This window comes from Rissa tridactyla, chromosome 5, assembly GCF_028500815.1.
Source record: "Rissa tridactyla isolate bRisTri1 chromosome 5, bRisTri1.patW.cur.20221130, whole genome shotgun sequence".
Lineage (NCBI taxonomy): Eukaryota > Metazoa > Chordata > Aves > Charadriiformes > Laridae > Rissa > Rissa tridactyla.
The window spans coordinates 33,964,632-33,988,889 of NC_071470.1; the positions used below are offsets into that span (position 1 = coordinate 33,964,632).

Consider the following 24,258-nt stretch of genomic DNA (forward strand, 5'->3'; position numbering starts at 1 on the left):
AACACAAAAGCCTAGGGTTCCCCAGGATCATTTTCAGAACCCAAGAAACCTGCAGTGTTCAAAAGCTCATTTTTAGGAGTCATTAAGGTGTTAAATAAAGGAACCATCTAATTCTATTATGGCCATCTCAGCAGTTCATCAGATCCTTGTCTAAACACAGGAAGAAACAGAGATCCCACATGGGTCCAAAGGCCCTAAAGAAAACAATCATTTTGCTCCAGGCAGAGATTACAGAGAAGACAGTTGGAGTTGAGGGTTTGGAGCAGAAACAAGACCTTTGTATTTCAGAAGACTTTTACTGTTAAACAGATTTTTTTGCCTTTTGTTCTTTCTGAGCAGCTATAAGATTCCCCACAGTCTTTCAGGCAGTGAAAAACAAATGAGCAATTACACTAAAATGGAGCCTTGCACCCAAAACATTCAGCAATGCCTTCAGACACACCCCCGCAGTCAGCAAAGATTTAACAAGTAAATAACTTACTCCTCCACATCATTACTACACACCTACAAGCAAAATCTAACACCTCTTTCAGAAATAGCAGTAATTTCTTTCTGTAAGAGAGAAGTGAAGAAAACGTATCTTTCAAGACCTCTAAGACTCACAAACCAAAGATGAAAATAGCAATTAGATTTATGAAGTCTTTTGCAGAACAGCTTTTCACCACCTAGCTAACCTGTTCAAGCAGAAAACCCCAAATCAACATACATGACAGTGTTATTTTCATGTTACAAACCTCCAAGGTATTTTGACGCTTCACTTAATATAGTCTCAAGATTTATATCTGTTGGTTATTTCATTTAAGTTTTAATGAAATGACTCTGCTACCATTTGCTTCGTCTATTTATTTTTGGAGAAGCACTGCTCTAAAGCCAGGCAACAGAGCTATTTTCATTTTTCTACAAGATTTGTTTCAAGTAAGTGTTCTGATGAGTCTCAGGATGAGTAATATTCCCATCCAAAATAAGGATGGCTTATACTATATAGTTTGTTTCTAACTCATTCTTAGGTGGTAAAAGCAAACAGCATTGCAGATAACTATTTGTGTTAACTTTGTAAAGACAAAGCAGTCACAAGGTACACTTACCTTTCGTTTCAGAACACTGAGCTTTTCAACTACTCCATCCAGGAGACTAACAACCGAATCCACAGCAGGACAACTGCTCAGCGTCTTCTCCAGCTCTGCCACAACCATTGTAACGTGGCTAGTCTCTCGATCAATGTTTTTCTGTGCAGCTCGAAACCGTTTGTTCAGCGTTTCATATGGCACCTAAATGAGAAATATCAAGTCATCAGAATTTCTATATTAAAAAAAGTCAGATCTTCTAGAGTCTAAAGAGACTGATGATTTTATCTGATGCAGTCAGAACACCACCTAGGTTTCAGGACACTAGAGGACACTGAACTGGAGTTCTCATATCAAAGCCCTTATTTAAGCCCTCTCAGCAAGGAGCTAACACTTCAAAGATTACGAAAAAACAGTGACAGGAAATAAAAGCTGGTAGATTCTTTTCTGATACCAGTTTCACCTATCCTGCTTTGACTGCAGCAAGCACTGATGGAAATAGTTCAGGGAGAACAGAAAGCAAAGATAAACGTGTATCTTAAAAAGGAAACCTACAAGTTAACTACAACTAAGACATCACCCACCAGAACATGGCTTTTTAAGTTTACATTTCTTTCCTCCAGGAGTTCATAAAAGAAGAGAAAGTTATGTTTGAGAAAGCTTGTATAACGCATATTGGTTACTGAAAAATTTATACATGCTACACTAACGGTTATTCAGGAAATCTAATAGGTCTCCTACCTGTATCTGCCCATGAAAGACTACTTTTTAATATTAATTCCAGTAGGACTGGAATTAGTTTTCTTTTAGTCATACAATGTAGGCTTTTTTTAACTAAGTTTGTTAAATTCCTCTGAGGCTCCATTCGTCACCTTAGAGACTACCCAGTCTTAGAGGTCTCCTGTCCTACTTGTCCCATGCCTTTATGGGACAGCCATATCAAAACTGCTACTGATGGCCATTAAGGACACATATATGGGAGCAGTCTACAGCCTGATCAAATTTTAGGGTACTGAATGAATTAGGAAAAACTTACAGTAAATGTTAAGCTGCTCCCATCATGTTGCTTCCACTACAGTGACAGCATCAGCAATTTAGACAGGAAGTTCTATCACTCCATGGAAACAGGAATTTTAGAACTAAAAACATTCCAGTGTTATACACTTAATTCATCCTTTTCTTTTATCTTGAAAAAATCCATGAGAAGTTCCTTCAGGTAGTTACGATAATCTTGATTGCTTTTCCATTAATCAAAGGCACAATTTAGCTAGCAATCAGATTATACATATTAAAGGTAAAACAGGAAATGCAAATCAGTGTTCTGTTTGGTACGTATCACGTATATGTTTGATTACATATCTTTCAAGTATATCACTTCTAATCAATTATATCAAGATTGCCTCCATTTTCTTCCTTCTAATCATTTGCATGCAAGAAAGTATCCCCAGGGTCCACTCTCCTTTTGGGCTCTATTAGGAGAGGTTACTACATAAGCATTGCAATTCACAGTGAGATGTGCAGATAAGATGTTTAGGTTCAGAGTAAAGAAGATGAGCCAAAGTACTTGCTTTCCAAGACTTTGTATGATCTACAATAGGTTGTTCTTACTTGTAGCAGAAGTATAACACAAAGATACTCCTGATAAGATATGAAAGGGCTCCTCTTCCTCTCAGAAAGACTGAAATGATCTATTTAATGCTTTCTGGCATCTCAAACTGAGACCCAAACAAATGACAGAACAAGTCTTTACCACAGAAAGTATCAAGCTAAAACAATTATTTTCCTTATACATCCTCCCCTAAAATCCTAGCACCACACCCCCCAAAAACTCAAACCACATAAAACATCACAATTAATAGGCTTTAATACCTAGTTAATTGTCTGTATAACCATCTTTTATTCCATCTTTAGCTTTTATTTCCCTCCTCCATTTCCAACGAAAAGATAAAAGGTTTTAAAGCCCCACAGATGGAATGAGTGTTTTGGTGGGGCCATTATTTTGGCATCTCATGCTTTTGAACATGGAAGCTTGCTTCCAAGTCCAAGACTTGATGCCAGGCAGCATTCAGATAACGTCTTCCTTCCCCGCTCCCCTGCATTTTCTTACTATTCATGTTTCCTTCAGTTACTTGCATCTACTGAATTTAATTTCTGCAAGTACTTTGCTAACGAGCTTTCCACACCACACTGAAAAGCTACATCAGTCAAGACTTTCAGAAGCTACTACTGATTTGAAGTATCTGTTTGACCACAAAAAAGTGGTTTTGTCACATTTTGAGCAGTCAGTTGAACTGGACACACAGATCCAGTCAGTTTGAAAAAAAAGTCTTAGCTTTAATCTCCCTTTTCCCTAGTTTCTTATCTGCACACAAGAGCAATAACACTTCCCGTTTCCCATGCTCTGTCTCTTTAGTGTGCAAATTTCTGGCACGGTCTGTGTTCATATGACATTTAGAACAACTGGACTTTCAATTTCAGCTGGCGTCGTTATATATCATTTAACTGTGTCTAGGTGCAGTAGGTTTTTGAATCTTGTTTTATCCTTTTTTTTTTTTCCCCTCCCCTAAAAGAGATCAGAACATCCTCTGCAGAGAGGCTAGGAGTTGAACTGCTTTATTACCATATACTCCGAAAGTAAATACAAATAAGTATATTGCTAAACACAATGTTAGTGTACCATAACCAGGGAAATGACTTTAAAGGTACAATAAAATTATTTGCACAACTGAAACTGAAAAATGTCTTTACCAGAGAGTTTTTCATAATTTGCCTGTGCACTTGTTCCTTACTATGGAGCCAGCAGTCTTTAGAGAAGATTTGTAAATTGTATCCAAGTACAGCTTTTACACTTACTTTACAAGACTAGATTCTATGAATGCCAAAGTTAAGAAATTGCAACCGCTACCTTCCTTACCAAGAAAGCATCTTATCTAGACTCTGCATCTTGATCTGCTGGTTCTTTTGTTACTCATACAGCTCCTATGCTTCGAAACAGCCTCTGCTCCCCAGTATTGGTTTGCTTTACCACTTAACTCTTCAAAAGTTAAAGTACCAATAAGTTTACTTTTTTTCCTCCAATAATGAAAGTAAATGGAAGGAAGAAAAACGTAACAAAACAATGCTCTGGAAAATGTCATTCTAAAAATTCTTAATTATGCTTCACTTTTATTTTCAGATACCATAATGGACACCAGAACAGTGGACACCAAACTTTTTGGACTAAGAGACAGATGCAAAATTTACATATCATTAGCTGCCACAAGCGTATTAGAGGCTTACAGTTTTTACTGACAGTACCATTCTGTGACCAAGCCTGGATTACACAGTTATTCTTTAAGGACAAGAGTGGCCTACAGAACTCACCCTAGGGAAGCACTACCTTAAGGAAAGAAGGATAACCAGCTACTAAACGTTGAAAAAATTTGAAATAAAGCAGCAAGAACTGACCAGAAGGTATCGTGTAAAAGCACAATACCAACTTGTCCTACTCAGAGCTTGAAAAACTACACCTCAGTTGGCTCATACCATGAGCATACAAGAGGATACAAAGGAGAGATGCAAAATATTAGTGGGCATTTAAATCCAGTATTACTAAATAGATTCTGCTTTTTTTGTTCATCAGCTTCCGCAGCTGCAGACACACTATTCAACTTAAGCATGTACTAACATAGGTCAAACTTAAACATAATGAAAAGGAATTTGACTTAAGTTAGAACAGCCTACACAAGAGGTAAAATTACAGTAACACAAGATTTTCTGAGATCAAAATGTTGCTATCGTGATGTGAAGGAAAGTCTCCTTGACTGGAGGCTTCTGCAAGTGCAGCGTGACTGTTTCTAGGTGCTAAGTGCTAACAGCAAGGCAGAGAACTGAATAATCTGATCCAAGTATTTTCAGGAGTTACTTCACTTTGGTTTTAGAAAGCCGGAAAACTCCGGTATGCTGTTCCAGAACATGCTCCAGCAACCTCTGGCTGTGGAGACAAGACTTAGAAGAGGGTTCTTCTGTGTCTAAAAGCTTAAACTGGTGGAAGAGGAGGACGGACTGCCATGAGACCTATACCTTGGTTGTTCATTTGAGTGGAAGGAGTGGAAAACAGCAGAGCTAAGAACATCAGAGACAGTTTTTAAGCTTACACTTAGGAACACAACTGTGATGTTAACTCTCTTGCCTTCAGTCCTCTTCCAGCCCATGACTGCAAATAATGTACCAAGGCAAGACTGACTAGTTCTAAAATAATGAAGTAGCTAAAACTGATCAAATTGTGCAACTGCAGGTAGTATTTGTTTTAATAAGCCACATCAAATTTAACTTGAAATACCCTTAAATATAATGATGTTCTCTACTAAACATATTTCCATCAAAATAAATTTTTCAGTAAGCCATTCATTACTAAGTGATACCATTTTCTTGATTTTTCTGAATACATATTATAACTAGAAAAAAGCAAGTATTAACTACTTGGATATATTGTATCCTGATGATTAGCAAACTGTATATACTTCCCAAGTATTTATTATTAGTCTCAAAAAAAATATTTAAAGAAATATAAATACTACCAAGTTAAACCAGCTAATTCTCTACACAGCATCCCACAATGCACGTCTACCTTTGGTTTTACATTCATTATCAACATTTTAATGATACTTAATTTTTCTTTTCTTCTTAAGGTTTTCTAAATGTATCTACACACACAATTAATACTCCATCCATAAATTGAATATATAGAAACATATATAGATGCTTTTCTCTACAGGCTCAGAAAAAAATTGGCTTTAAAAAGCATGCCATGAGAAGATATCATCTATAGCCTTTAACAATATAGAAGAGGAGAGCAGAATGCAAAACATTTTCCCTTCACAGAAGTTCATTAATTACAGTGATCAAAGCTTAAAAATCTCCACTACTTCAACAGTATTTAAGTTGGTGGGAGTCCGACAACCAGACTGGACTTCTTATGCTGTTTTTCACCTTGAATTCCACTAAGCAGCTTAATGGCACCTCAAGAACGTGGCAATGTTTTAGCCTTGATGCATACTCACAGCTTCCACAACAGACAGTCACTCACTCAGCACTAGGGGTTTCCAAACAAAGTGAAGACACACACTGTTGAAGGGATCTCTGCCTGGCAGAAAGTAAAAGATAACAAAAGAAATATGAATTGTGGCATGATCTTCTTCGCAGAGGTGTTACAGTCCTCCAGCCATGATGGAAGAAAAGCATTCTGAGTCACAGCTAGAAATGCAGCACTCCCTACCATCATGGCCAACACATACATCCACTTTATTCAGCTAGTGTTCACGGTAATAAGCAATTGTAATTATAAGGGCTTTATAGAGAGGTGAGCAGCATAAGGAGGATAAGAAAAATCATTTACAGAATTGAGTTTGTGACCTAGAAACAATGGACAACAGAACGCCTTCTTTGTCTTTACTAATAAGGTCTTCTCCTAAGCCTTCCTGATGATGTACGAGCAACTGAGTCTGGGGTGCGAGGTAGTATTCACACAACAAGTCTAAAGCAAACTGAAGATATACAGGTACATGGGACCAGAAGGGAGGGAGCTCACCGATGACACTGCAAAGCTGGTATCATCTCTGAAATGTCATGCTGAACAAGGAAAGTCCTCAATGACTGAAAAGGGCAAGTTTCTTGCCTCTCTTCCAAAAAGAGAAGCTGGAAGATCACGGATACTCAGGCTGGTTTGCCTCATCTCAGTTCTTGGGAAAGTTATGGAAAAAAAAATAATCAGATGGAAGCAACTTCCAAGCTCATAAAGTTGACTGGGAATAGCCATGGTAGATTTGCTTGACAACACTGTTTGATCAATGGTTCAAAATCTACCTGGTGACCAATTACAAGTAATGCTTGACTCCCAAGGAATCTTATCAGTTCCAACATACATGCCTTCTTCAACTACCTGCACTATGGAACAGAACACACAATCAGAAACCTCACAGAGGACAACAAGCTGGTGGAGTGCTTGATAATGCTGGGTGGTAAAGCTGCCATTCAGAAGACATGACAAGCTGGAGAAACACACAAAGAACTTTATGAAATGCAATTAAGGCAGAAAACAGAGCCCTGCACCTGGCACAAAACTACCACATCCATTAGCACAGACTTTGGAATAACTGGCTAGGACCACTTCTGCAGAAAAAGATGTAGATGTTCTGATGGACAACAGGTTGGACATGAATCTTGGCAACAGACTCTTTTGGCAATAGAAGGTAACCACATACTGGGCTGCATTAGCAAGACTAAAGGTAGGGGGTTGAGAGGAGTGATTGTTCTCTATGCTCAGCACTCATGCAGACTCATCTGGAATACTAAGTCTGGCCTTCAGGCCACCCTCCCAGCTTCCCTTCCCCCACAAAAGAAGACATGTTGATAAACTGGAAAGAATCCAGAAGGCTACCACCACAATGGTTAGTTGGTTGGAGGATACAAAATGCAAAGAGAGGCTGAGAGAGGAAGGCTTGTTTCACTTGTGGAAGAGAAGGTTACAGGGTGTTGGGAGCAGCACAATCTGATAGAAGTTTTCCACTACCTAAAGGTGAAGGTCATAGGTAAGAGCTCCCAGACTTCACAGAGTTACAGAGCAAAAAGGAGGGAGGCAGAGTTGATAACTGGCAGCAAAGATAATTCCACCTGGACATAAGGAAAAAGTATTTTAACCAGGAGAGTTGGTAAGCACTGAAACAGCAGCCCAGAAAGGGGTGGAATCTCCACCCTTGGAAACTTTTAGAACTAGACAGGACCCTAAGCAAATCAAATTAGCTTCGAAGTTAGCCCAGATTTTAGCAGAAGCCTGAACTACACTGTCTGCAGAGGTCCTTTCTTACTTTAATTGTATGAATTCAACTAGAAAGAGACTGGATCATAGATCCCCATTGCTAATTTAGACACCAAACTCATCTCCGCACGAAGACATGAATGGCCATACCAGGTAAGACCAGAAGTCCCTCCTCTGTCACCATCCTTTCTCTGACAACATCTAGAAAGGGGATGGCACTTGAAAAAAAAGGCAAGAACATCAAGTTACTAATCCCAAATAGTCTCTTTGGGCTTCTTGAGCCAGAGGTGGGAGTTTTACAGCAGAAACACCACAGGATGTTTCTCATCCATGAAATCTGATGGTTGTTGTTGACCTGTAGAATTTTAGCACTGCAACATCCTGTGGTGAGACATTTCATATCCTCATGCATTGTGTGAAGAAACACTCCTTGTTGTTGTTTGTCAATTGCTAGCCTAATTTGTAACCCTTTTGTTCTTCTTTGGAAGAAAAAAAGGGAACATTCACTCTCTTCTACATCTCTCATGTCTCTTGAGATCGAAGAGGCTCTTCCTAAACCATTCTTTGAAGATAGCCGTTCCATATCTCTAATCATTCTTGCCCTTCTGTAGACATTCTTCAGTTCTACTACATCCTTTTTCAGGATGAGGGAAGGGACAAAACAAGAGTAACTCATGCTACTTGAGAGAATAAGAAATCATGGATTTTCATTGCTACCTATTGAGGTTCTCCATTCTTCCCTTTCCCAACACTTCCATCCTAAGTTTGTAAACATTAACCTGATCATTCCCAGGAAACATCCACTAAAACTCCAAGATCCCACTGAGCAACGATGATCATTTCCAACTCAGTTATTGCATATGTAAGATTAGAATTGTTTTTCTTCCTACCATACCTAAAAACTGTATCACACTACACTTGTCTATATTTAATTTAATCTATTTTAATATCCATTCAGTCTCTCATTATTCCTCTCTAATGTTTCACACTTGGGTTGTATCTGTAATATCTCAAACATCTTAGTACCATCAAGGGAACTGGATCATCTCAGCATTCACTCTCTCTCCAAGGCTGTTCAAGCAGCTGAACATGAGCAGTACTGGCAGACATGCCAGCAGAACCTTAACACTAACCTTCTTCCATTACAGAGGTTAGCTACTAAATCGTGATGTTTGTTTCTCACCTTGCCCAGTCACCTATCCACATAAGGACTTCTGTCTTCTTTCTTTCAAGAGTTCCTGATAAGGGATATTTCAAAAAAACATCTACTAATACAAATAAACTATCTACCAAATCCACCACCATCTCTTTTTTTTTTTCCCCAACATAGAAGTTCAATATCTTTGCATGGCAGGACTTTCCCTTTTAGGAGTCACATTAACTGATGTATATTATTCCATATTTGATTAGTCAGGATAGTATTTCTGCATCAATAAGCCATTGGTTGGAAGGGAAAAATCAATGACATGTATTAAGAATCTCACTAAAATTTTACTTAAGAACGTAGAAGCACTGAAACAAAGTCTTCTACTTTGTCTTTCTTCCACAGCTATCCAAACAAAATCCTCAGACTACTTCAGGAAAAATCTGTTTACCAGCATTTATCAGCGAATTTCCAGAGAATTAAGCAGAGGACTGGACACAGGAGAAAGATTTTCCCTATGCCAAATAAGCTTATTTATAAAAAGTGTTACATCCTGCATTTTTGCTCCTTTAGAGGTGTAGGATGTTAGGCCAAAGTGTCATGGCTACTGCATTAAACTTTAAATACCAGCCTGATGCTGCCCACAAGTTTTCCTAACTGGTACACAGTAACACTGAAAGACTGAACTGCACATGTTTATTTCATAATTGAAGTTTTGTGAAAAATGTAAGCCTCATGCTACCACAAGTCTTTAGCCTTACACTAGACCTTTAGCACACCAGTTCTCAAACTTACCAGGTCACATCCTACAACACAGGCTAGATTCCTTCTTCACTTATGCAGATTCAAGACTAAAGAATTCCAAATAAAAATGGAAACTAAAACCAAAACCATCTCTTTCAGACCACAACATTAATCAAAGAGAGTTTTCTACCCCACAGTGACTGCATATAGGAAACTAGTTCAGATGTAGCAGAAAGAAATAGAAAGTAAAAAACAGTTTGTATAGCTATCATTTAGTTGTTGGAAATTACAAAGTATGAGTGATACTTCAAAAAAGTCATCACAATTGAAGGAAGAATTATTTAGTGGTGAAAGTAAGACCATTAATCATTCCCCAGCCTCCCGTTAACAAGAATTTTCAAAGGTTTATTTTCTAAAAAATTGTTTTCACAGAAAACAGTACAGACAACAGAAACAAACATCTTGTACATAGGTTTCCAATTTCCTCCTGTATTTTGGAGAAAGAAATTAATCAGGTCTAACTTGACAGCAGTACCAACTCATATGCAGGGAAGTTTTAACTATACATTCTGATTTTACTGATGTCTGTGTGAATCACCCTTGTTTAACGTTACAGTCTCATACTGAAAGCAACTCCTTGCCATGTAAAACGTAGAATATTTTTATTTTTTTTTTAAACACAAATACCTACATTGTGCATCTTTTCAAATGAACTGAATCACAGGCAGGAGGGAATTTGAAATGGATTTTTAAAAAAATCTTTTCAGGCACATGAAGTCAGAAAACTAGTGAGAAGAAAAAAAAAAGTTTCAAGAAAAATAAAATAAGAGTCCTACCAGGTTAGGTTGGGGGAACCATTACAGAACTATGCTCTCCTTTCAAGGGTCAGAAAAATGATGTGCTTCCTCTTGTCAATTGTGTTAGCTTATAACACCTGAAAAGCACCAGAGATTTGTATGAATCTACAGGTCTCCAAGATAATTCAGTTGAAGACTTTGAGGTATAAATAAGCTTTTTCAAATGCCACATATTGCACCCTTATACGAAATTGAGCCTAGCCACAGATAGGCATGGAAAAGAAAGTGAGAAGTGCAGTGATGAAACTCTCTTTCAAAAAACACAGAAGCAAAGACAACAACCTTCAGTTCTACTTTATGCAAGAGAAAAGAGGAAGTGTGGGAATAAGGAAGAAAAATTAAGCATCTCCTAAGTAGTTTTAATAAACAAACAGTCCCAAGAGAAGGTAAACCCAGCAAGAAACACCTTGGAGCATTAAGCTGCTTCCTTGAGACTAAATTAGATTACCAAGCTCACCTTCAACCAAACATGTATGATACATGATGCCATTTGAAAAAATGAGGCAGGGTACAATAAACTATTGCAAATTTTCCCTCAAACGATTAAGAATTAAGCATTTCCATACAGAATTACTGACATTCTCTATTTTTATACATCACATTTCTTCCTCTATAAGTCTTGGATTATTTCAGAACTGAGATGGCATCATTACTTGTTGCTGAATTCACCCAAAATGTAAATACTATCACCACTTATTCACAGAATGAATCCTTCTGATGTGTAGCTCTTATCAAGTCTTGGAAATAGTAATTTTTTTTCCTTGTTCTAGGCAAAATCAGAAAAGGAAAATAAAGAAAGGAAAAGTAGTATATTTCAGGAATAAGAAGCTTAGAATAATGGCTAGATTTAGGTTTAATTAGGTACAAGAATTCATATAAACTCTTGAAGAGATACAGATCAAAACAGACAAAATAATTTCATAAGCCTAAATGCAGATCATTTGGATTTAAAAAAACACAACACAATAGCTCTTTTTAAAAACAGTTTCAATGTTTTTGAAGTGTACAGCTTAGTAGTTTTCCTTAGTTAAAAACATGTCAGTTTTACAACTCCGAAAGACAGTGCTATATATTCTAGAGCAGCTGTGTCTAGAAAGAAAATATCATCATAATATTCAAAGCTGCTACTTCAATACAGGAGAGAATTAGCAGCGAAAATTCTTGGACTATCCATCTGCTACACACGTATTTACTCAACAGAAACAATTATAATCCTTCAAAATATTATCCTTTTACACAAACCGCTAGCAACTTATTACTGAATACACTACAAACTTTTGAACAAGGCTTCAAACAACAAAATTAGATGCTTTACAAAGCCATTTTACAGTTATATAAAACTGTCTTACATCCTTACATAAGCAAATTGACAGCCATTTTAGAGTCCTGTCTAAAGCCACACTAGGGACATCACAGACCAGTCATTTTCACTACACTTGCTTATAGCTGCCATCTTGGACCAATGCCTCAAAAGAAATGTCTTCACTTTTCTCCTTTTAGTAGAAATACTTGAGTACTAACAAAAACCTAAGCATTCCTCCCTACCCAAAGCGGTCAAATTGCTAAGCTAAGGTCACACAGCAGGTTTGTGTCCTAAGCAAGTCCCTTCATTTGTTTTCATCCTTCTCTCTTCTCCAAATATTTGTTCGTTTTAATCACAGTATCACGTCTTTAAATGGAAAAGGTCGTTGTCCTCCTGTGTGTTTGCATAGTCCAGACACCATGAAACTGGCTGGAGCCTTTGGGCTAGAGATCCCATTTCCAATCACACTGCTCCCCAAATAACTTATCCCAGCTGAAGCGACAGCATTTCTCCTAAGGCAAATAATTAAGGATTATTGATTCAGCAGACCTGTATCACAATATGTGAATGACCAAAGTTCTACTCAAGAGCACTCAAGAAGCTGAGGTGAATCAAAAGTAGGTTGTGAAACAGTTAAATTACTGGCTATCAAAATAGAGATATCTCAACAAAAAATTGCTTTATTTAAATAAGCAATAATGTATTGTAAGCAGTCAAGTAATAGAACATATTTCACACTCTGGTTTAGCAAATACTTCCAATATAGTGTATCTTAAGGCTGTAAGCTATGGGGGGGCCAAGTGTACAGTGAAGGCAGTTTCTTAAGTTCACAAGGACTGACTGATGAATTTTGCCAGCATGCCCTTATAGCAAATACCCATCTGCCAAAACAGTACTTCCCTGAATCTCTGGGCCCAAAATGGGCACCATTATGCTGGTTAATGTAGGAGCTACTAAATTGAAAAGACTGTGGGAAGAGGTTTAGATAGGTAAGAAAAACTGACACTGGGTGTCTGACACTAAGAGCTCCACTCCTATCACTCTAAGTTGTGAAGTATTTTCCTCCTATTACAATGTCTAGCAAATGTTTGAAGCTCATCTTTACTCTCTTGGGAAACATTCACTATACAAAGAATCAAAGATTTCACAGATGTTCTTGTTTTATGTCAATATTTAAAGACCCCAACATGTTAGCTACTACACATATTGTTTCTATACCAGAAAACATACACAAACCAAATTCAAAAGATCACAGGGCACTGTCGCGTGAAAACGCTACAAATCAAGCCTACTGCAACTGTGAACTGGAACATCAGATAAGTATTCACTTTGAAGATACTAACAGGAGGTCTTCTGTAAAATGTTTGAGAGTGTTTTCCTTAAAGTATTTTCCTACACAACGGAGTACTGATAATCAAGCAACATCTCTAGCTCATGGCCATGCTGTTACTTATTGCCTTTTACTGTGTTTTCTTCCTTCATTAATCACTTTAAAATGTGTTTTATAGTGAGTGGGCAGGGGTGAAAAACAGACCAATTCCCACAGGAGCCAACTCCTACTTCAGCTGCTTTCCAAAGTCAAACTTCTTCTGAAGTCTGACAGCACCAGATTTTTCCCAAAACCCAGCAGCACACAGAGCCCAGTGCAGAAGAACAGCAGCAGTACAAAAGATGTCATGCTTGTTTGCTGACACGCACACATGATGTGTCAAAACAGGAAGTGCATTATTCAGCAGCACACAAATGCTCGGTATGCACACTCAGTGAGTCAGAGCACCCAGTGTGAAGGTGGATTTAGCACGAAATACAGTGTTCACACTGAGTTAGTACCAAGCTGACTGTTACTAATATCCACCTCTAGCTTATTGTGTCAACCTTCTACTTGAAAAGCACTTTACAAATCAGGTGATAACTAGAAGGGCCCTGTGTATTTTTTTTTTTGTACATTGATGTACTGACAGTGCATTGGATGTTATAAGTTCTGTTACTTCTTCTCAAGTTCTGCCTGAACCACTTTCACTGAACAACTTCTGCTGCTGTATGTTCAAAGCTTTGACAAAAGTATTATGTGTCTCATAATATCAAAGTACAAAGCTAAGTTCAAACCCAACAGCTTACTAGTGAAGCTTATGAACAGGGGAAAAAAAAAGAAAGCAGTACAACCAATTATGCAAAAATTTAATCTTGCACCTTCTCTGCTTCCGTGGGAAAAGAAGTTGACCTGAACTGTTTGACATCTTTGTTAGTAACCAAGATGATGGGTCAGAATTTACCTCCAAAGTTTGCAGATGATACACAACTGGGAAGAGGTGTTAATATGCCAGATGGTTGTGTTGCCATCCATAAGGACCTCAACAGGCTGGAGAAACGGGCAAACAAGAACCTCATGAAATTCAACAAAAGGAAATGCCAAATCCTACACTTGAGAAGGAACAACTACACAAACCAGTATATGCTGGAGACCCACAGCTTGGAAAACAGCTTTGGAGAATAGAACCTGGGGGGCCTGGTGGACAAGCTGCCCATGAGACAGCAATATGCCCTTGCAGCAAAGGCAGCCAACAGTACCCTGGACTGTGTTAGGAAAAACGCTGCCAGTGGGCCATGGAAGGTGATCCTTCCCCTTCACTCATCCTGAGTTAGACCCATCCGAAGTGCTACGTCCAGTTCTGGGCCTCTAGTACAACAGAGACATGGACATACCAGAGTGAGCACAGCAGAAGGCCACAGAGCTAACAGACTGAAGCATCTGACATATGAAAAGAGGCTGAGAGAGCTGGGATTGTTTAACCTTGAGAAAAAAAGGCTCGGAGGAAGTCTTATCAACATGTATAATTACCTGATGGGGGGAGTAAAGACGATGAAGCCAGACTACTCTCACCAGTTGGTGCCTGGTAAAAGGGCAACAGGCAATGGACACAAATTGAAATACAGAAAATTCCATGTAAACAGAAGATTTTATTTTTTTTTACTACCATAACAGCAGTCAAACACTGGAACAGGTTTGTCTAGAGAGGCTGGCACCTCCGTCTTGGAGATAATCGAGAACAGTCTGGACATGGCCCTCAACCTGCTCTAGTTGACCCTGCACTGAGGGGAGGCTATTGGACTAGACGGTCTCCAGAGGTCCTTTCTAACCTCAGCTACTCTGCAATTCTGGGGACTCAGGATAGAAGCAACATACATTTCATATAATCCTATTCTCCTACCTGTTCCCCTCTTTAACAATCAGGTAAATGTGGTATTTCCATGAGAAATTAGTATCGTATTAAATCTGCTGCCAGTATTTCCCCTGCCACAGCTGCCAGCAAAAGAAGCCAAAGAGCAGCTCTGAGAAGGTGCTCAAGTGTTCTGTGCTTCTACAGCTCTCCTTTTGATCTGTTTTTTAACGCAGCCACAGGCCAGCTAACCCTATACTGTTTGCCAATGAACAGCCCAGTTAAGAATATTTTCACAAGTGATCATTCTTGCTTTCAGGTCTTACGTCTTCCACTTTTGGGGTCTTACTCCATACAGTTTGCTAGTTCAGCTTAATAATTATTCACACTTCTAAAGACACGGATGAACTATCTAGCTTCCTGTCACCACTTGCTTATTAGTGTCTCAGCAAAGAACTACAATAATAATGTTTGCATTCATTCGATTTTTAACATGCACAAGCTGGAACATAGGAAGTTCCAATCAAATATGAGAAAAAACTTCTTTACGGTGAGGGTGGCAGGGCTGCCCAGGGAGGTTGTGGAGTCCCCTTCCCTGGAGACTTTCAAGACTCACCTGGATGCAGTCCTGAATAACGTGCTCTAGGCAATCCTGCTCTAGCAGGGGAGTTGAACTAGATGATCTCTAGAGGTCCCTTCCAACTCTGAAAAATTCCGTGTTTCTGTGATTCTGTTTTTAAATTGTCGGCTTTCATGTTACATGCTCTCAGATGAGACTAGCATAATTCTCTATCAGTAGGCTTTTTTTTTTTATTATTATTAAAATAATTCTACAGCACTTTGGAAGAGGAATAGTTGGCAATCTTCTTGTCCTTGAGAAGGGATTGGACTGGGGGGAATATTCAAATATTATTTTGTACACTTAAACAGCTTCCCTAGATTCAGCTGAAGAAGTCTATTTACTTCCCCTGAGCTGAACTATTGAAGAATGGCTGAAGCATTTCCACTCCTGCAGCAACCACAATTCAGCTATGGAAAAGGCATTTCCCTTTGCAGTTCTAAACACTCTCTCACATGAAAGGCCCTCTGTGGAACACACTGTAAATGTAGAGCTATTACACAACTATTATCTAGTGATGTTGGCATGAGGAAGCTAGAGGGAGGAAACAGGAAGGATATAAATACAAGTCTACAATCTTTTATATTTCACTCACATCAGGGAAAATCACCAGTGTCCAGAGCTCTAAGAGAAATGTCTGAGCTACTACGCTGGTGGGCAAAAATAAAAAAATAAAAATGATATGCATTCATTTCACTCAGTGTTCGAATAAACTGTAAATAAAAATTCAGATGCTCAGTCACACAGAAACTTGCAGGCACCTGCCTCCTAATGAACAAAATTGGATTTGATATCAACTTACTTTAGTAGACTTTAGCCTTGGTGTTCATTTCTCCCTGCTGCTTTTTCACCTCCACCACTAAAATATTTTGATATATGACTCACAGTTAAGAACATTTAAGAGGACACACTCAAAAGACTTGAGCAGACACTGTCCTGGCAGGTTTTTTAAACAATGAAAAATGCTATTAAAGATTACAGGAACAACTCAGAAGTTGAATGGGTTCTGGGAAGAATCAACAAACACCACCTTTGCTAGGAAATTAAAGAGTTTCTCACCCTCTTACTATTTAGCTTCCCAACTTTACAAACAACATTCCATTCTCTTATGTATATTTTTGTTAATATTTTTCAGGGAAAAAGAATGCTTGTGGAAATAAAAGAATTAGTCCAAAATATTATCTACCTTTTAAATGGCTGGCACCCTGACAATTCAACTTAAGTCATAAGCAGCAAAACAAAAACTCACTGATCCTCACTGCCAGTAATTTTTCAGGAATGTAACAAGCAAAGCTGTGATAACAACTGGAATGCATCTAAAATGCAGTCTTAAAATGATCTTCTTAACTTTAAATGCCTTCACATTGTTCTGGACATAGAAAGTGCTAGAGCACTCTTTCCAGCTATTTCAAAATTCAAGCCTGATGCCGTCAGCTTTAAAGTACTTCACGAGGACAGAAAGAAGCCTTCATATGTAAAATGGGAATCAACACCGTCCTTCTGCTTCTTGGAACTGAGTAGAATAAAGCTAGGACAGTGGAGAAGGAGGACATGCACAAGAAGAACATGGCCAGAAAGCCTACAAAACAAACACTGCAAAGCGCACACAGTACTCAGTGCACAAAAGTGCAGCATGATCTCAGCACAACAAAGTTTACTTTGCATAAACACCTCCTATAGATGAAAAAAATGTCGATATACTGACATGAGATCTGTTTAAACAACCATTTTGCAACAGAGATCCTTCTCCTAACTCCCTCCCACAGTTATTGCTATTAATGTGGTAGACCTATTCTACGTACAACACAAGACTTCAAACAAAGGTTTCCATTGATTCCTATGAGCATCATCCTTCCAGTTCAACAATCTTTGGAGGCGATGACCTTAGCGCTGAGTACCGAGTTCTTCATTTGCTTCACAATACCTAGTTAAAGCCAAAGACCAGCTATGCAGCCTTGGGAAGCTACCACCCTTCAGACAGGCTCAGTACCTTATCGAACACTCCGTGCTTTTACCAAACCGTAAGTATTTCGCTCATTCGCCTTCTACAGGCCTCCAGCCTTTTCCAGTACGTTTGTCCCTTTTTATATTTTAAGCTCAACTCCATCTTTGGGGGACCAGGGAGCCAGGGAACCATATTCTGCTGCCACCCCCACTCCCTCCCCTTTAACACGTCTCCTAACAACGCCACGTCGATCCAGCTAATCATCTGGGACGAGCATTTACAGCAACCCTCGGTCTCCCCGAGCCATCGCTCCTACGCCCCTAAACCCCGCCTGGCTCCGTCCCATCCCTCTCCCCCCACCACCCTCCTCCGCTACGACCACCGCTTCGCCTTGCCACGGGGACCCGGCTTCTCCTCACCCCCCGCCTCGGGCAGCTCCTCCGAGCTCTCAGCGACGCGGTGTGTGCCCCTAGGGCGGCCCGGGGCCTCCCCCTTCACCTCGGGGCACGGAGCCACCCGGGGGTAGAGCGGCATATTCCAGGCACGTCTCTCGCCCTCCGCCGAGGGGGAGGGGAAGAGGAGAAGCCGTAGCGGCACAAGCCCGGACCCCCAGCAGAGGAAAACGGGGACGGGCAGCGGCGTGGTGGGAGCCGAGCCGAACCCCTCCCCACCCCGGCGGCTCCCGAGGCGGGGAGCGGGAGGGAAAGGGGGGGGCCCGGGCGCCCCGGCTGGCCAAGCCCTCATCTTCCTCCCCCCTCAGCACCGCTCCGGCAGGAGCCGCCGGCGGCAGCTTTACCCTTCTCCTCCGAGCCGGGGGCAGGAGGAGGGGAGGGAGCTCAGCACCCACCTTGAGAGTGGGATACTCCTGCACCTTCAAAGTCATTGAGAGCTGAGCAGCTGATTCCTGCACCGCCATCTTGGATTGGGCACCAACCTCCTCCCTCCTCCTCCCCCGCCCTCCCCTCAGCCCGGACCGGAGGGAGCTACCTACAGCGCGCGCGCGGCAGGACGGGCGATAAAGGCCTTCCTCCGCCCCATCCCTAATGGAGACGGGGCGAACCAACGCGCCGCCACCCCCCCTTCAGCACCTCCCTCCCCTCCCCGCCCCCGCCGCGGCGGCGGTGTGGTACGGTCCGCGGGCCGGCGGTGGCGGAAGAACAACGGCGGGGCGAAGGGCGACAGCCAATGAGGGCCGCCCTTGCGGCGGTTCTATTCGTGCGCCGTGACGCCCCACTCTACAGCTTGAGAAGCCGCGCCTGATAGGGCAGCGGTGCGGGAGCGGGCGGGGCCGCCCGCCGGCGCGGACAAATCAAGAGGAACTACGGCACCGAGATAGGCGGGAGTCTGAGGGGTGATGGACATGCAGCCACCCAATCGCGATAGAGAGATCTTTCCCATCGCCCAATCAGAATCTTTTCTAGAGCTGAGTAGGCGGGACCTAAAAGTAAATTTTGATGGTGACTTAAAACGGCCGTTTTAACACCCCCCTGAGATGTCCGGGAAGGGGAGGGGCGGGACGAGGGGCGGAGCCCGGGCGAGGGCGTGCGGAGCGCGTTTGACGGGCAGGGCTCCAGGCCAACTCCGTTCCGCCGCCTTGCTGACGGGCAGATAGCGGGGCGAATGGGTGGCTCGGCTGGGGAGGGCGGGCGGGGCAGCGGCGGCCCGGCGTGTGGCTGTGTGTATATTGGCCGGGGTGGGGAGGGGGCCGCCCCTAGTAAGTTCCGCGGGGAGGAGAGAGTGAGTGAGAGTCAGTGAGGCGGAGGCGGCGGGAAGAGGTTTAAATAGCGGAGACAGCGTGAGTTCCCCTTCCCCTCAGCTCCCTCTCCCCGGCACCGCGCCGCTCTCCCTTAGCCGGGGCAGGCGGAGGCGCCCGGCGTGGCGTCCCTCCCCCGGTCCGCCGCGGAGCTGCCTGCCCTCACCCCTGAGGGGATGGGGGCGGGGGGACGGCCCCGAGCCGCGGCGGGGCCGCGCTCCCGGGTGGCCCGGCGCTAAGTTTCCACGGTGTGAGAGGAGGCGTGGGGTGGGAGCAGCTCCCTCAGTAGCCGGAGCCGGTCTTGCCTTCCCCGCGGGGGTTAGAGGGTGGGGAGGGGGGGTTGGCTCCCGTTCGGCCCTTGAGGAGTGTGCCCGGCCGGAGAACGGCTTCTCCCGCCTCCCCGGGCGGGCGCGGGCGGCGCAGCCCTGCGGCTCCCTCATGAGGGCGGGGAGGGGGGGGGACACGGCCGGCCCCCGTTGCCCTCCCCGCCGTGCTGCCCCCCCTCCCGCCCCGGCCTCCCTCACCGCCCGGTGCCCGGAGCACCGGCGTGCGCTGCGAGCTTAGAGCAGCGGTTTTCAGCTTTGGGGGTTTTCCTCTCTCTCTCTTTTTTTTTTTTTTTTTTTTTTCGGTTGGGTTTGCGGGGTCCTATCAGCGTCTGGAGGGAGTTGTGTATCCTTCTGAGCGGTGTAACGCCGTGCTCCAAAGGCTTGCGGGTCTTGCTGACCTCTGGTCAGTCCCTGAGAGTGGTCCACGGCAGTTGATGGGCCCATAAGGTGAAAAGCACTGGTTTAAACGAGCAATAATTCCTCCGCTGAGCATACCAGAATGTTTCCATATAAAAAAGGGGGGGCCCTGATCCTGCAGATTGTCTCTACTTGTGTGACTGCGGAAGAGCAGTCTTGGAGTATTAATCTTCTGATTATTGATACAAAGCTACTTTCTTGGTAATATGCAGAGGGCAGTGTCTTGAGATTCAACCGGAACGTGCTCTCTTTTAGTGCACTGCATGAAGTTTCTCACTGTGCTTTGAGCACTTTAGTGAGTGAGACGGAAGGCACTTGAAAGTGTTAGTTCTGCAGCATAACAGTAAGAAAGTGGAAATGTACTGATCATGAGCTGTATGTGCGGCGATAAAAAACTTTCTTCTGTTGTTGAAGTTGGTGGCAGAAGTTCTGTTTCTCGATGCAGGTGCTTGCCATTGTCAGCAGATATGTTTCAGGCAGTGTGCTCTTGTTGTGGTTTGAAGCTTTAAAGAGACCCCAAAACCTGTATCCATTAATAATCACGGTGGTTTTTGCTGTCTTTTCTAAACTTTGTGGTTATATTATTTCTGGTCTGCAGAAGACTGTAGAAAAATAAACATAAATATTTCCAGGAAGATAAAACATGTTTAACTTTTGTGGTTTGTAAGAACAAGTCATATTTAATAAGTGTGTTTCTTAAAATATTTGGTAACATTATTTATTTCTAATGTGCATAGACCCCATTACACTGAGAACATCTATCCATTACAAAGAGCTGGTGGAAAATAAAAGAAAATGTGTGAAGTCGTGTAGTTGAGTGTTAGATTCTCTTCAGCCTTGGAGTGCAAACTATTTACTTGTGTTTACTCTCAGCTGCCCTGGCATTCAGTCTGCTACTGACCATAATCAGCAAATGTATGCCTAAACATAATTTGCCAAGCCGACACCAGGTGCAAAGGCTTTGTTTAAAAAGTATATTAGTAAAAACATTAGTGTTAGTTACACCTGGGATTAACATTCGTGTCTAGACACGATCTTGGGGCTGGATTCTGCAAGAGGATTTGTGTAAGGAGGATTTTGACTCCATTTAGGCACTGCGTAGAGAATGGTTCACCTGAGCTTGTCAAGTGGAGGACTGAAAACTTAGCTCAATTGTTGCCGTATTTACAAATGTAATTATGTGGCATTGTAAATTCTTCCTGTTGTTCCTGTCTGTCTGAAATATTCTGTAAACTAACATTTAGATGGAAATTTGTTCAACATTCAAGATGTTACTGAACAGCCTGAACTTCGCACACTTTAACTCTTTAGGCCTATGATACTTATAGGGACTGAAGAAGTGTGACTTTACATGTAATTTACCAAGTCATATGTGTATTTGTCCAAAACACTTATTTGCAATAGATTTTTTTATATGTAATCCCTTAATGGTCCTTTCTGATATTACAGTAGCTAACTTAATAAGACAAATATTTTATGGATACAGGTTATGTTCTCAGACTATATCTGTCTTTAAACTGAAGAATTATTGGTGAAGGTTTGTCAGACACGAGTAGCCAAAGTTAAAGGGTTTGCTTAATGGAACAGATGGCCAAGAAACCATCATGTCAGGGAAAACAGCATGTATTCCGTGTATTCTTGGTTTAACACAAGAGGGAGCATGTCTAATCTTTAACCTTTAAATATTGCAACTTCAGAGAGGAAGCTTTAAGTGTTGAGTGTCAACTAATTTATGTTCTAGGCTCCATGTGCAAATATTGATACAACCTATGCATATTTCTGGCATGTTTTCAACTTTAGGTTGCAGCTGTTGATTTATAATATAAATGTTGGCATGATAAATGTGGAGATAAGAACTAAGCTAATGATCTTTTGAACTTGATAAAATCTGTAGTTTCCTGCTGAATTTGACAAAATATGGTTATTGTTATTCCTGGGTATGGTTATTCATATACAGAGGTTGTACTTTGTTCTATAATATTAAGTTAATAAATGTCTTCTGCTTAACGTACCATACAAAGTTATAAAGCTGAGGCTTAATTTAATTTAGTTTAATTGCCGATACAACTTTGCTTTTACAGTTCTTCTAAATTCTACCACTTTATTCTTAAATAGGAAATACAAATTTGGATCTACTAAGAAGGTTTGTGTACCGTATCTTGTTTATTTTTCTTTGTCCCCTAGTGGTGTAAAAGGAGGAATAAAAATCAGCTTCCATTTTGTATTTCTTAGTGTTGTCCAGTTGAATCATAATCTATTAATGTTTGTCTTCATTTCGTATCTTATTAATGTGAATTAATGATTAGTTAAAATAAAGTAGTGCATACAGAATACTCCAAACCTTTAGGAAAACCTTACTCATTTGACAGTATCTTAAAAGTATTTCCAATCGTCCTCTGCTTTGCTCCAGATAAATTATTAGAGAAAAACATCAGTCTACCATTAAGCATTGCATGCAAATTATGTATCTTTCAAAAACATAAATACTCTGTATGTTATTTGGTGGAGCAAAGCAGAAACCTTAGTGCCCTGGTTCCACGTGCTGAAGAAAACTGCTGTGGATTCAGATTTTACTACGCTTATTTCTCTTTCCTCCTTGTGGACATTATAACCTCTGTGCCAGGGTGGCAGAAGTGAATGTGTGTCACCATCACTTCCCATTTTGGCAGATGAGACTGGCATAAGCCAGTGATATAAAGTCCTATGTTGGATCAGATAGGAGCACAGGTAGCCCCACTGGCCTTAAGCAGCAGATGGGTGGTGATTGTACTGTCCATCCTGTAATGGAGAAGTAGAAGCCTTCACTATATTCTCCTGGTGAGTTATGATGTTTGTGAAATAGGACCTTATCTTTCATCTATGTTACTTTTTTCTTCTGAATAATGGGAGAATTTTTGGTATTTTTTTAACAACTACTGTGCACAGCATTGACAGAAAAGTTGTTAATATCAAAGTAGCTTGTCTTCAAAATATGCCAGGCAGCTGTCTTTGAAAGACAGAAATGCGAGATGACCTGTACTAGTACTAGGTACCTTGAGATAGATATTCAGTAAGTGTTATGACTTCTAGAAGATAATGAGGATGAGACAGTCCTTACTGGGGAAATTGTTGCTTTACTGAGTTATTCACAGTAACCGAGCATTTGTAATGGATTGCTGCATTTTAATGGATGTTACTTGATATTATATATTTTATATAATACATGTGCAACAGTACTGCAGTCTCAGAAATTCATAGAGAGCGGAGACACACCTTTTGATGAACAAATGTTGATATACTGAGTTTTGTAAGGATCAAATGTCTGTTGCCTTGGCTGTTCCGTATCAGTCAAAAGGAGCAAAACTTAAGTTTTAGTTTTCTCGCCCAGCAGACTTAGGCGGTTACACAATTTTTACATTAAATGCACATTTTTACTTTAAAAGAAAGTAATAGTGTGACCGTATAATCTTTCTTTGATATCATAACTTTAAGCTTATAACTGAAAAGTGTATTAGTGTATCTGGCTTGTGTAAATAGGCTGGAGTAGCTGGTGGGTTTGTTTCCGTATCTGGAGGAAATCACCAAGAGTGTAAAAACCCAACAAACAAAACAAACAAAAAACAACCCCACAAACAGAACCCAGCGATTAACAAACTCAGGAGAGATTGCCCTGATGTGCCAGAGTTTAGAGCATCGTTGTAAAGTAGTAATTGCAGATCAAACGCTTTGTTTCCTCATTTTAGCATGATTATAAGGACACTTTCCTTATCAGGGGAAAATGTAGATGTACTCAGCAATTGAGGTTACAAAGTTGCCATAATGGATTAGAGTTGAGACCTCAGTAGAGGCCATTGTCTGTGCTGAATCAGCTGTGTGAGCAGACAATTTAATATTTCTGTTACTAATCTGGTACCTTTCAGGCAATGCATGTGTGTAAAAGTTATTTAGAAATTATTCCATGTTTACACAAACTGGTTTTCAAGTGTCAAAGCATTTATTAATTTGCTTTTCTAAAAAAAAAAGGGGGGGGGGCAGAATTCACAATGTAGATCAAATTCTTGTGAAATCTCATTTCCAAAAGAAAAGTTGTATTTGCATAAAAAATGGCACGTGGGACTTGGTGATAAAGTGCACAGACTCCTGTAACTTTCTG

At 41.1% G+C, this 24,258-nt stretch overlaps 2 protein-coding genes across 7 annotated transcripts in view; one reads left to right on the forward strand and one right to left on the reverse strand.

The window, feature by feature from the left end:
- Positions 1–18,710, reverse strand: part of MAEA (macrophage erythroblast attacher, E3 ubiquitin ligase) — a 52,377-nt gene extending 33,667 nt beyond the window's left edge. For 2 of the 6 annotated variants that reach the window (XM_054203063.1, XM_054203062.1), the window contains exons 1-2: positions 18,478–18,613; positions 1,086–1,268 (exon numbers count right to left, since the gene is read on the reverse strand). In XM_054203063.1, the coding sequence (XP_054059038.1) occupies positions 1,086–1,268; positions 18,478–18,546 (252 nt within the window). In that variant the 5' untranslated portion in view covers positions 18,547–18,613. The other 4 variants (XM_054203065.1, XM_054203064.1, XM_054203066.1 and 1 more) reach the window with 4 other exon arrangements.
- A 646-nt stretch (positions 18,711–19,356) lies between these two features.
- Positions 19,357–24,258, forward strand: part of CTBP1 (C-terminal binding protein 1) — a 250,053-nt gene continuing 245,151 nt past the window's right edge. Inside the window, exon 1 of the mRNA XM_054203054.1 lies at positions 19,357–19,425. The gene's annotated coding sequence lies outside the window, so the exon portion shown is untranslated. The remainder of the gene's footprint in view (positions 19,426–24,258) is intronic.